A 14,128-nucleotide genomic window follows, 5' to 3' on the forward strand; every position below is an offset into this window, starting at 1 on the left:
TTGATTCATTTTCTTTAATTTTGCTGCAGCATATGTTGTGAGAACAGGAAATGGGATTTCATGGAAAACTTAAGGGTCTGTGACTTTCTATGTTTTGTGTGGGTGTATGGGAAAAGTCCATCTGATTGGGCGGCGTGAGTGTTGTATGGGATTCTGGGCTTTTCAAAAACATCAAAAATTGACGTCCCAGGAGTGCTGTGGTATATGGTGAGGTTCTTTACTTGAATTGCTCAATTATGATTCACACGTATATATGGGTAATGGTTATTGGTCCAGGCATGTTCCTTTTCCTGCTGCCGGTACTTATCTTGCATTATCAACAGCACTATTTAACAACCTCCCCAAAGGGGACTGTGGCATATGATTGCAGTTAATTGATAAATTACTTAACTATTGTCTTCCAATTATATAGTCACGGTCGTACTTGTATGTGCATGTATTGCACACGGATTATCGGCCAAATGTAAAAATATATGTAAATAAAAAAATAAAATTTAAAAAGTCGCTTTCTAAGCATTTCTAGTGTCCTGTAATAACCCGAAAACGACCTTTCCCCCAATTTCCTCTCTCGCTGTTGCGCGGAGCTTGTGCCGTGATAGCGCTTCCACGGGTGCAAGTTCAAGCCAACATGGCTGCCTTCAGTAAGTCAATTCCACACAACTGCTACGAAATTGGACATACCTGGAACCCTTCGTGTACGGTTTCGACACTGCAGGTTACCGCTGGAGCCCTTGAGGTGTCTTTTAAAATATATGCACCCTTGTATCTTGTAAGTCAAAAGTTTCTACTTCGCCAATAAACTTCCATGTATATGTTTAGTTTAGGCCCGTGTACACCAGCTAATGTTAACTAATGTATGAGTGCTACAAGGAAAGTTTGTTGGCTTGCTCGTTACAGCTAACAGTTAACTAACGTTAGCTAGCTAGCTAGCTAGCTAGCTAGTATGTTTAGTATGTAGTTGCTTGTTTGCTAGCTAGCTAACATTAGCTGAAATGTTTGCCATTTTTTATTAACGTACAGTTGGGATTTTCTGTCGTCTATTACTGGCAAGCTTTTAAACTGCAATTTCGACCAAGCAAGGGCGCTAATTCTAACTTCGTTTTCTGTCGCTCAGTTTAACTGCGTTTGTTAATACAAGTTCGACGTTTGTTATGTCTTTGTGTGAACGTCTTTCATTTACCTGTAATGTCCGCATCTCTAGTCTGGACAGAATTAAAGACGCCATCCGTTTCCCATACGGAGCCACTTGTCAATAGTGACAAGCGATTTGCACCCCTTTTTGATTTCTCCTAACTAGCTGTAATGTGTAGGTAGGATGCTTAATTTGCTAATTTACTGTTAAAAACAGGGTTATTTATTTGTAGAAAACTGCCATACATTCAGATATATTTTTGGAATTTGACTTCCATTCACCCTGTTGCAGAAGTATACCAAGGTCACTGAGTAGAATGTCGCCAATGCACAGGTCTGCGAAACGTAAACGTGGCAGTGTATGTTGGATAGGTTAAATGTGGTGGTGTGTAGCAGGCTACGTGCGTGACTGTTCGTCCGTCCCTTGGGGGAATATAGGTTTAAGTCACTAAAATCCTTAATCACGTTTATTTATTACATCTAGACAGAAATGGGTTTAATGCAACATGGTGTATTACAGATTGCTGCTATCCTCCGGAGGAGAAAAAGGGATTACTACTTGAAAAGACTGCTACCTGAAATTCTTCAGTCAACCTCATTTCTGACAGCAAATGGAGGACTGTACATTGCATTCTTCTGCATTCTCAGGTAGGAATTGTTCACTGTCAGCAGTGCCCCTAAAGAGCCATTAAACCTTTGCAACTCTAGGATTGGTTTATTGATTGTTTAAAGTCCACAGATAACAGCGACCTGCAATTTTTGGTAAGCTGAAGAATAAACCCAGAAAAGAGAGTTTAGGCAACAACATAAATAAATACACTTAGTTTTACACACTGACTGCAAAACCGTACAGATGCTGCGGGTAGCTGAAATCACATAAGCCAACTATGCAAAGGTAAATCACACACAATGGGCAGTGGAAATCCCACAAATGTTATAGATCAGGGCTGCCGAACCCTGTTCTTGGAGATATAGCATCCTGAAGGCTTTCACTACAACTCTTTCAACAGCTAAAATCTCATTTAATGTAATTTTATCTGTATAAGAGCATTTGCTAACTGATTTTACAATAATGCAATGTAATGCATATTAATTGACTGAATACCACAAGTGTGTGATCCAGTGTATTTCTAGTCAACCGAGGAGCTATCAAAACTGTCCATTGTGTTGTGTGATTTAGCAAAAGGAAATCAGTATTTACACCCTAATTTGGGGTTGAATCACATTGTCACCTGCTTCAATATACTGTAAGCAGGGGCATTAGGATCATGCCTCCAGTTTAGATCATTCCAACTGTGACAAGATAATCTTTGGATTTTCAATGAATCAATGCCATATCGATGTTTAGTAAATCAAACGAGCCCAGAAACTGTTGAGCATCTAAGCACAATGCTCAACGGTGCTACCTACAGTTAATCTCTGGCAAAGATATTTAAATTGTACTTCTAATAGTCAAGTCATTGGTCAGCCACTTGTCCCTCATATCTTTGATTGGAGAGATGCCTGATGAGTGGTCAGGACTCTGCATGGGCAGTCTTGTCAAAATAATCTATTGAAATAATGAAAAATGTATGCTTTCCACTAGTTAGTTCTCAGCCTCCACCCACTCTGTTTTGTGCACTCAGGAAGCTTCTGGGCAGGTTCTATTCATGGTCTGCAGGATTCGGGGCAGCACTGCCGGCCTCCTACATCTCCATCCTGATTGAACGGAAAAGCAGGTCAGTCTCAGCTCCATGGCGGGCTGTCCGTGGTGGTCCTGTCACCTGCACATGCATGCCCTTTGGTTCCACACTGCTGCTCTGACCACTGATCCAAACCACTGCTCTGACCACTGCTCCACGCTGCTGCTCTGACCACTGATCCAAACCACTGCTCTGACCACTGCTCCACACTGCTGCTCTGACCACTGTTCCACACCACGCTGCTGCTCTGACCACTGCTCCATACCACGCTGCTGCTCTGACCACTGCTCCATGCTGCTGCTCTGACCACTCCTCTACACTGCTGCTCCTCTGACCACTGCTCTACACTGCTGCTCTGACCACTGCTCTACACTGCTGCTCCTCTGACCACTGCTCCACGCTGCTGCTCTGACCACTGCTCTACACTGCTGCTCTGACCACTGCTCTACACTGCTGCTCCTCTGACCACTGCTCCACGCTGCTGCTCTGACCACTCCTCTACACTGCTGCTCCTCTAACCACTGCTCCACACTGCTGCTCTGACCACTGCTCTACACTGCTGCTCTGACCACTGCTCTACACTGCTGCTCCTCTGACCACTGCTCCACGCTGCTGCTCTGACCACTGCTACTCACTGCTGCTCGTTTGGCAAAATGAAAATGCAGAATTAAGTGCATGCAGGAAATGCATGAAGTGGGCCAACTGGACCCCCTCACTTGTATCCTCTGGTCTAAAGGCACTGGGTACTGAAGTTTGATGTATTTTTGGGAAAATATGAATCGATAGACCGCATTGTGCCCTCAGCCAGATGAATCGCACCGTAGCCTAAACGTTTCCATAGCAGCACCCTTGGGGTGGGGCGTCTCGCCCCTGATGTGTCGCTGGAGTGGTAACTATACACCGTTGATGTTGGCATCTCCTGGTTCACAGCGGAGAGTACAGGGTGTCATGTAGATGGGAGTTTGAAATGTATTTGCAAATCGCTCACTGACCCAAAGTTTACGCCCGTGTAGTGGGTTCCTCTGGCTCACTGCAGGGCGCTTTGCTGATTTTGCCTCGGCGCGTTTCATCATGATTTGCTTCTGACATTTCAATTTTTTGGTCTCTGCAGGAGAGGACTGCTAACCATATACATGGCAAATCTGGTATGTTGTCCTAACACGAACACACACGCTAGTGAAATACACATTCCTTTGGAATGTCCTTAAAATTGGTCATGTTAATACTTGATTGCAGGTGATGTCACTCCCAGCATTTATTAGTGTACCTCACGCCCCCCCCCCCCCCCCCCCCCCCCCCAACAACTGATCCTGGATCAGCCCACAAAATGTAACGCAAAGGAAAAAAGGCCAAATCCACACAGTATAGATGTATCTGGAACTGCCTTTTCCCCCTCATGGTTCTGGTCACATGGCTTGAATTTTAAGGAGTGTTGTTCACAGGCGCAGGTGCAGCCCTCCCTTATTGCATGCCCAAACCGCACTGCTATCACAGGACAGGCTGTCTAATGGAAAAGCCTTTTTGCTTTGTTTTTGTTTTTTTTAATCTTCAAAAGGAAAAAACTTTGTGGAACGCTGTAAAAAAAATCAGCTTTGACTAGTCTATTGACATTAACTCAGTGTGAACCTGTTTAGCGTACAATGCATAATATTGCCTCTGGGTGTTCAATGGTTAACTAATGAAGGTGTCAAATTTTCATTAAAAAATGTGTAACTCAGACGTTTATTCAGTTGAAACCACGCCATTTAATTGAAACCAAAGCCATGTAAATCAGCAGTGCAGAAAACAAAATGGACCAAGGGCAGGTATTGCACATAATCTACTTGTGCAAAATGTCCTACCTTTCACTCATGATTGTGAAATGTTTGAGAAATCACCAAAACAATGCAACATTGTTCAAACCGGCAGCAATGTCTTGTGTCCCTTGGCTAACTGATAAATAACATGAATTAAGCCAGGTATAATATTTAGATTAATGTTAATGGAATTACCAGCCTTCAGGTCATAAGCATTGGATAACCATGGCAAGGGGACCAAAGCAAGCTTGCATGGTTGGATATGGTTTACAAAGTTCTGGATTTATTTTAGGCTCCGTGCTTTATGCAGGTGACTGTCTGTCATGAAAACAAAACTGTTGCCTCTATTAAAAAAATAGAGAGAAAAAAAGAGATTTATGACCCTTCAGTCACACCTGGCTGGAGTGCCGTTGGCTGTAGAAGCCACATTGTTTTTCAAATAAAAACTTTTAAAAACCAAGTTGTCTTTCAATCCGGAAATACCCAAATACCCTTGAAAGTCTGACCCGTTCCTGCGACATTGGCAGGTATGTATGCAAACCATTTTAGCGTAACCATTAAAAATCGCAAAATACCTCCAGGCAAATTACTCGGCTCCAGTGCTGTGAAAGTGTTTGCCCCCCTTCTTGATTCCCTCTATGATTGCATATTTCTCACACTGAATGATAGGGATTGAGAAACTGAGTCAACACAAAACACATTTAAAAAATGTTTTCTTTCATTCATTTGATGGAAATAAGTTACCACTCATATCAAAAAATGTATTAGGTGTACTTTATTAGTTGTTTATTAGACTTCTACAGCTGTAGCCTATCCACTTTAGAGTTATGATGTGTTTTGTGTTCAGAGATGCTCTTGTGCATACCACTGTTCTAACGTGTGGTTATTTGCCTTAGTCACCTTCCTGTCAGCTTTGACCAGTCTGGCCGTTCTCCTCTGACATCTCTCATTAACAAGGCGTTTCTGTCTGCAGAACTGCTGCTTACTGGTTTTTGCGTTTGCAAACTCTACTGACTAGTGTGCGTGAAAATACCAGGAGATCAGTTTCTGAGATGGGAACTTTCTGCCACCAACAATCATTTCACGGTCAAAGTCACTTAGATCAATTTCTTTTTCACCTGACCCGTATCTACATGATTGTATGCACTGCACTGCTGCCACGCAATTGGCTGATTAGATAATCGCAGGAATAAGTGGGTGTAATAAAGTAAAAATGTTCCTAGTAAAGTGCTCGGTGAGTGTATATCCGTGCAGCGGTCTCTGTCTTTCCATTGAACTTCCTGTTGTACCGGTTGTGGAAAAAGCCACACGGTACATGAACCAACCGTCAGCCTTGGGCAAATCACGGGAATGCGGAATGTAGAGAACCCTTTGTCGCCATGGAAATGTGTGATGACCAGGCATTCCGAGCTCTTCGTTCACCTTTGCCATGTGGACCAAGGGAGGGCCTTGTAGTAAATAAATGTTGAATCTGTGCTCAATGCCACTTTGACTGGCCCCATATGTCTTTGTCGTCCCAGGCAACAGAAACGATATTCCGGATGGCAGTCAAAAGAGGAATGGTTAACCCTGTCAAACATGGAGAGGTAAGTTCTGCGGGCTCTTTCAATCCAAGGCCCTGAACCAGGGCGGTTTGCCTTCTGCTCTTATTAATCCGCTGTGTTAATGTATTTAAACCAGCTGCACACTTGCATCAGGATCAGCGGTTATGCAAACAAAGGCCTAATTTCATCTGCACTGCCGAGGAACTGAGGAACGTGTCTTTGTTTACAAAATCATTTTCTTTCATGCGTGTATTGGCAGACACTAGAGGCTTTGCCAATATGGCGCACCCAGTGTAAGTAACTACAATATCTGCAAACACCAAAACAAAGTAATGCCATCATTTGTCTAAAGCTGATCAGACTACACATGGATGAGATATTAAATCCACAATTCCTTTACAGGATTCTGAATGGTTTTTAAAAAAAGTAATAAAATAAAAGAAGCTTAATTGCATCAGTGGGTAAAGAGCTGGTATTTTCTATAAGTCGATCTAATAAAAGTCTTTGTATGTCTGGTATGAGTAGGGCTGGTTTTACAACTTTTCCTTGGACTGAAGGTCATTCCACCACCGTGGGGGGCTGGAACAGGATGCAAAATAGGGCAGATGTGTTCTTGATTCATTGCTTCTCTTCTCTACTTAGATACTTCTGTTCTGCTTGACTGCCTCCATCTACATGTTCTTTTTCCGGTAAGGTAGGAGGAGATGACTGCACTGCTCCCATCTGTGAGCCGTAGTTCACAGTCCCATAGAGCTCATGAATGATGTTGGTCTTCAGAGCGTATAGCCAGTACAGGCTAACCCATGAGCCTTTTTGTTCAGTTTTAAGCAGTACCTCCTGCTTGTATAATTGTGTATGAATGTTCTGGGGTGAGCGGGGGGGGGGGTCTGCTTTTTGTTTAGGAATTACATTACATTAATGGAATTTGGCAGACGAGCATTCCCATAACCAGGGATAAGTGCGCTGAAGGACCCTAGAGGGAAGTACAATTCTGATGCTGATTTACACGTGCTAGACTTCTAAAATAAGCATATAAAATGTGAAATGCTATATACTGGGAATATCTCAAATGCACAAAGAACGCGTATTAGCAGAAGTTGAGAAGTTGCATTGTTAGAATTCTTGTCAGTCGTGCCAGTGTACTTGGAAAAAATGTTATAAATCATGTTAATGTTCATTTTATTTATGTTTTTAGCAGCAAAGATGGGCTCCAGGGATTTTCATTCTCTGCTCTCAAGTAAGTATATATGGCTGAACATTTCTGAAATGTCAACAGTGTTTGGCAGGTTAATATGACTGTTCAGTAACAAAACTTTTACCCAGCTGTCATTGAAGGAAGAGGCTCAGAGCCCCATCTTGGTCTCGACACAGACTCTTCCTGTCTATTACTGCGTCAGTGTGCTTTTAAGACTGATGTGAGACACACACTGCTGTGCTTTGTAGAAAATAGCTGGTGAGCTGTGAATGTGAAACTTAACCACACATCTCTGGGCTCCTTATGCTTATTTATTGGGGTGGGGGTGGTGTGCAATTTGATGGATCTGGAGGGCTGCCTTGTTCATTTAGTTTTACATGTGCAATTTCTTAACTTGAGTTGCGTTCTCTGACTACCCCTGTCTTGTGTAGTTTAGAGAACCTCCTCTTGTGGTGAGGTTACCACCATGTAAATAGTTGGCATTTATATAGCACCTTTATCCAAAGTGCTGTACAATTGATACTTCTCATTCACCCATTCACGCACACTCACACACTAATGGCGATTGGGGACACTTCGACACAGCCCGGGCGGGGGATCGAACCGGCAACCCTCCGACTGCCAGACAACTGCTCTTACCGCGTGAGCCATATCACCCCATATCCCATGTGTTCTTCCTCAAGCCAAAGATTAAGGAGGCTGTGTTTCCCCCCCCGTCAGATTCATAGTGGGGAAAGAGGAGCTCCCCATGCATTCACAACAGATGGAACACACATCCAGGAGGGCACCAGTGAGGGGCGCTATCGAGTCAGAGAGCGAGAGCAGAGAGAGACCACAGCCCCAGCCTGCCTCCAGCAGAACCACCATCGCTGCCCTGACCCAGAGACTGCTGGACTCTGTGTAAGAACTGCTTTCATTTGCCCCCCCCCCCCCCTCCCTCACGCAATGTCTTTGTCAGATCCTAAACATTGCATTGTTTTGAAACTGTATATAATGAATGCTTAGGTCACCAGAGGACCTATTTTATCATTGTTTTATTGTCTATGTAAAGCACTTTGTTACTTTACTGCACGAAAGGTGCTCTATAAATAAATAAAGTTTATTCTTGTGTGGAGTGGTTGAATTCATGTGGATTGTAATTTGCTTTGGCTCCAGGTGCAAGCGTGGGCCCAGACACAGATGTTGTAAACATTACCATGACAACTGCATCTCATACTGTGTCAAGGTAAGACTACTATCCACCGTCTGACGCATACCATGTGTTACAGCCACTCAGTGTGCGTTTACAGTGGCTCATGCTTCTGAGTAGTCTGAACCATCGATAATGTTGACTTTCAACTGTGCACATTTCTCTGGTTAATAGTGACCGTTATGCAGTAAGAAATCTCGTTGCGTAAAGACGAATATCACCTGGAGAACCGTTAATATTCACTTTGGCTCCGGATGCTGTGTGGGCATTGCTGTGTAACAGATCTGCACTCTTTCTGCACTTTCTGCTGCAGGGATTTATCCGGATGTTCAGTGTGGGCTACCTGATCCAGTGTTGTCTGAAGGTTCCCTCAACGTTTCGGCAGGCTTTCACCAAACCCTCCCGCCTGCTGTCTCTGCTCTACAACAAGGAGAACTTCCAGCTGGGGGCCTTCCTGGGCTCCTTTGTTAGCATATACAAGGTATCCCCCTCCCTGACCTTGGCTAATGCCTGGCGGCCTGTTGCGTAGTGGTTAAGGTACATGACTGGGACCCGCAAGGTCGGCAGTTCGATCCCCGGTGTATTTCTATAATATTGGGGAGAACCAGCAGTGGTCTCCAACCCTGGTCCTGGAGAGCTACTGGGTCTGCTGGTTTTGGTTTTCATCAATTCACCAGTTGAGGTGAATTAACTATGTAATCAACATCTGTTAATTTATTAATTAAGTGCAGAGTGACAACGAAAACCAGCAGACTGTGTAGCCCTCCAGGATCAGGTTTGGAGACCACTGAACTCCAGGGACTGATACTACTATGGGTTAATTCCAATCCATTACTGTCATTTTATTCCTCACTCCTTACGCGACTCGGAAAACAATCGAGGTCTGCCGTCTTTAAGAGCAGTTCAATCCCGTTAAATGCTCCTCGGAGTACTGGGCAATGTGGAGGCTCCCGGATGATATTATTCTTCAGCAAGGAAAAAGGAGTGCAGTCATTTGCTCAGAATGTGTGATGTATAAATTATCCACCTGCAGAATCCACTTCTTTACATCTGCCACTTGTGGAATTGACATCTCTTGAAACTGACGCTTGGCTGAGCAGGGGCCTTCCATTTACTGAATACATGTACTGCCTGGATTCCCCTGTCCTTGAGTCCCGTCCTTACATCGATCCACGTTGCGTCTGTTCATAGCATCCTCAGTCAGGGGCAGGGAAAGAACACAGGGAATTAACCCCGTGTCATTGTCAATTAAGGATAGTGAAGAACTACCCAGTCCCAGTGCTGTGTTGAGCTGTGCAGACCATTGCGATAACGATGCATGATGTGCCGTGTGGTCTGATCTCTCTGTCAGGGCACCAGCTGTTTGCTGCGGTGGGTGCGTAACCTAGACGACGAGCTCCACGCTCTTGTCGCTGGTAAGGTCAATTTCTGGCCCGCCACCATTCTTCAGTCCGGTCAGTCTTCCCGTTTCCCGCTTTTCTTGCACGTAATCTTCTGCCCTCTGTCCTCATAGGCTTCCTGGCTGGGATCTCCATGTTCTTCTACAAGAGCACCTCCATCTCCATGTACCTGTTCTCCAAATTGGTGGAGGTAATATTTTCTATTCAGGGCTGCTGACCATCCACAATAATAATTTTCAAAAAAATGGTAGCAACTGCTAGTTCTGGGGAAGATTCTTAAAATGGCTGGTGTCTCGGGCTGACGGCCTTGGTCCTGGTCCTAGGCCCTGGTCCTTATCTTCGTTGTACAGGTAGCAGTTGAAATTGTACTTCCCTCTAGGGTCTTTCAGCGCACTTATCCCTGGTTATGGGTATGCACTTTGTTGTACGTCGCTCTGGATAAGAGCGTCTGCCAAATGCCATTAATGTAATGTAATGTAATGTAATGTAATGTAATGGCAACATTGAAAAGGACCAGAAGTGTTAAACTCTACAGCAGCTTGTCAGATGTGTGGTCATTCTTACCAGTCAGTGACTGAGAAGAAACACTGGTGCTAAAATTCCCAAAAACTAGTGTACCCTCAGGGCCTGGGGTCCCAGGGATGATGGCTTTCTGAGAAGCTGTTGAGTGCTGATCAAAGGTCACGCTCGGTGTCTGTGTTCCTCAGACCATGTACTTCAAAGGCATCGAGGCCGGGAGGCTACCCTATTTTCCTCACGCGGACACCCTGATCTACGCCGTTTCTACAGCGATCTGCTTCCAGGCGGTAAGTTTAACCAGCATTCGCTGCTGACAGGTCCACACTCCGGCCAGCTGAGCAGTTTTTCCACACACCTTCGTGGGTTTGACCGGACTGCACACGGTGAATCACAGGGTTCTGAAGGCTGAGGACACGGCGGAGGTGCTTGACTGACCGCTCACGGCGTGTGAGGAGTGTGTGCTTGTGAGAGAGTGTGTGCGTGGAGTGAGTCTTTCTGTCGAACGCCTAGCGACTCCATGCTCCTTCCCTTCTCCAGGCAGTGATGGAGGTGCAGAACCTGCGGCCTTCGTACTGGAAGTTCCTGCTTCGGCTCACCAAGGGCAGGTAGGTGTGTGCGTGCGTGCCTGCGTGCGTGCGCCTGCGTGTGTGCGTGCGCCTGCGTGTGTGCCTGCGTGTGTGTGTGTGTGTGTGCCTGCCTGCATGTGTGTGTGTGTGTGTGTGTGTCTACTCGATGCATCTTTCTGCCAATTGCAACTTCGGAGGAGTGGCGACGAGTACTAAAGCTAAGGTGTGTTGACGGAAACCCTCGGGCAATTGAAATGAAGGCAATTCCATGATGCACTTCTAAGGGGCACATGGTTGTGTTCTGTGCGCGCAACATTGAGGAATGTCATGTGGCCTTCATTTTGTGCTTAATGTGAGATTCCAGTGTTCTAAGAGAGACCGTCTTGTGCCTTTGTACATTATTGTCGTACAGGAATGGAAAATGTTTTTTTTACATGATTAACTGGCTCTAGTTACAAAGCTAGCTGACGTCATGCGATTGTGCCCCATTTCAAGGGTTGATTTCTGGACGTCTCGCATTATATTATAGCTTTTATTTGGCTGTTCAGTGTTCTTAATTTTAAGAAATGTTCGGAGGGCTTGAAACTTGCACTTGCACATATGTATATATTCCTTTTTTCCTCTTTGTTTAGATTTGCATTGATGAACCGGAAGGTTCTGGAAGTGTTTGACACTGATGCCTCACAGGAATTCGGAGACTTCCTTCCCAAACTGGACCCCAGGTACACGCTGGTCCCGCCGGCTGTGAGCCTCCCGCTGGACTGAGCAGGCCTGTGCGGGGGTGGGGTGTTGGGCTGGGGTCGCCATCCGACCCGGTCCAAATCAGACCGGTCAGTGTTACATCTGTGTGAAGCAGCTGCAGCGCTGACCGATTTCAAAGTGCCTATAATGCAACAGACGTACACAAATGCATAACGTTTTCATCCACATTTACAGCAGTTTATAATCTCAGCCCAAGGTCCAGTTTGTGGTGATGAATATTTCTAAATGGTGATCCAGTATTAGCAGGTTTTATGTGGGGTGTGTTCAGGGATGTGAGGGAGTAGGTGGGGATGGAGACTGAAGTTGGCGTGCTACCACAATATTGCGTTTTTTGTATTTCTCACTTTAGTTGAATGGTTTGACATTAAGAAATGTTCTGGACCTTTGTCTTATGAATATTGTATAGGGTAAGTATACAGATGAAAACTTTCAGTGACTATTTTTTTTAGTGATTACGCATGGAAGACACGCAAGGTCTAACCTTGAATTTTCTTTCGGAAAGGGTGCAGATGTTAATGTTTTTATTTACTGTGATATTAATTTGGCCATGTTGTGTTGAACAGGCTTGCTTGAAAATGTCTATTGTCTTAAATGAACAGTTTATTTTAGATAAAAAATGGTATTTGGGTTCTTGGAAAGGAATTCCATTATTTTTCAGACTTGCTGTCTTATCATTTGTCATCTGTTATTTCCATAGTGAAAGCAGTTTAGGGAGAAGAGACATAGGGAATGGTGTGTGTGTATGGATGGATGAGTTCAGAAGGTTCTTAGCTGCAGTTTTTGGATTAGTATGGGTAGAATGGGCAGGCGGAGGGAAGGGATCTTGCTTGAGATTCAGAATGGTAAAAATGGGAAATAAATGTTGACTGCTCTCAGTGTTTGCCATGGCTGGATCAGACCACTTATACTGATGGCAGGCAAGATGTCTTGTTTACAAGACTTATGCAGAAATTGCCAGATTATATATCTTGCAAACTAGCAAGGTAATGTTCTGCTTGACTCATGATTGGTACTTAAGCTGTATGTTTAGAAACTGTTAAAATTTTTATCAAGCTTTTATTTTAATTTGTTTACATCACAGGTGCCTTCTAAGGTACCGATCATTTGCACCCCAAACTTGTGGGTTTACTGTGATTGAAAGCTGACGATAAGTGAAACTTAATTTAATTGTCTACACAGCAGAGTTTATCTAGCAATAAATATGACGTTTAATAGTACATGACATTATAATTCATATATCCATATATGAAACTGTAATTTATGTAAAAATGAAGCTGTATATTTGTGTTTTGATTTGGGGAAGGTGGAAGAGCTTTCTGTTGAAATTTGCTGAATTCAGCCATGAACTGTATTTCTGTAATGGTTACTGGGAATATATTAAAATTATTCGGACTGACTTGGAATAGACCGAATGTGGCTAACTGATGTGTAAATATTGTCCATATACATGTCTCTTGCTGTGAAAGCTTGTGACTTATTTTGGGTGCAGTGGCAGAGTGCTGGTTCTATTTCCCATGGATGACTGTGCTTGCCTTGCACCTGTAAACTTATTTGGGAACACCTCGCCTTGCTCTATTATGTTACAGGGATATTGTCTCAGACTTTTCCATTGAATCTTTTATAAGCACATTTTTATGGAAACGCATGTGGCCGTCATGTCACCTGGAATATGTGTAAATATATTTTTACTTTCACGTCAAAGAGATTGTGTGTGTATTTAACAGAGTGTGGATGTATTTGACCTATTTTCCTGCTTTAAAGACCCTGTGCAACCAAAACCAGCTAAATCTTAATATTTTAGCTAAAGAACCAAACAAAATAAATACTATGTATGATTAAGTACTCGCGACTCTATTGAGATTTAGATTTGATATTTTTTATTCTGAATACAGAAACATTTACTGCCCACTGTTCTGCATTGTCTCTCATATCATTACGGAGGAGTTTTTTTCCCCACCGGCCTGCGCTGATTGAAAACAGGCTTAATTTGGGAACATGTTAATGTACTTGCGTGTCACTGCCGGTACTCTGCCGTTGGGAATGTGCAAGCCTGTTGTTTAAGCTGCTCCATTAGCGTTTAAGCATAATACGCAGGTTAATTATAGCTGTGCCGGGAGGGAACACATTGTTGATGTAATGGGATGACTGCTTAAGTTAGCTGACTATGCTGTGTAAACGACTGTATTCATTTTGGTAGAAAGCTTGACGACAATCTGGAGTTTTGCCAGATGGCAAGACTTCGCTAACCGTGATCACTAGTTACCCAGACAGCGAATGATGGTCACTATTTTTAGTGACGCATTTTTCAGCTTTGGATCCCAGTATGTGGCTGGGGCAGTGACAT

At 43.9% G+C, this 14,128-nt stretch overlaps 1 protein-coding gene across 2 annotated transcripts; it reads left to right on the plus strand.

Annotated features, from left to right (window-relative positions):
• Positions 1 to 235: 235 nt before the first annotated feature.
• LOC133132661 (transmembrane protein 135-like) lies at positions 236 to 13,192 on the plus strand. Of its 2 annotated transcripts, XM_061248274.1 has the most exons (16): positions 236 to 299; positions 585 to 769; positions 1,652 to 1,779; positions 2,757 to 2,849; positions 3,925 to 3,958; positions 6,130 to 6,195; positions 6,796 to 6,842; positions 7,349 to 7,390; positions 8,069 to 8,248; positions 8,504 to 8,573; positions 8,851 to 9,018; positions 9,889 to 9,952; positions 10,051 to 10,127; positions 10,645 to 10,743; positions 10,994 to 11,061; positions 11,655 to 13,192. In XM_061248274.1, the coding sequence occupies exons 1-16, from the start codon at positions 254 to 256 to the stop codon at positions 11,785 to 11,787; spliced, it is 1,500 nt and encodes a 499-aa protein (XP_061104258.1). In that variant the 5' UTR covers positions 236 to 253; the 3' UTR covers positions 11,788 to 13,192. The 2 variants fall into 2 exon arrangements, with proteins under 2 accessions (XP_061104258.1, XP_061104259.1); XM_061248275.1 differs by lacking the exon at positions 236 to 299 and having other exon boundaries at positions 470 to 769.
• Positions 13,193 to 14,128: the final 936 nt, after the last annotated feature.

Source organism: Conger conger, chromosome 7 (genome assembly GCF_963514075.1).
Source record: "Conger conger chromosome 7, fConCon1.1, whole genome shotgun sequence".
NCBI classification, from domain to species: Eukaryota; Metazoa; Chordata; class Actinopteri; order Anguilliformes; family Congridae; genus Conger; species Conger conger.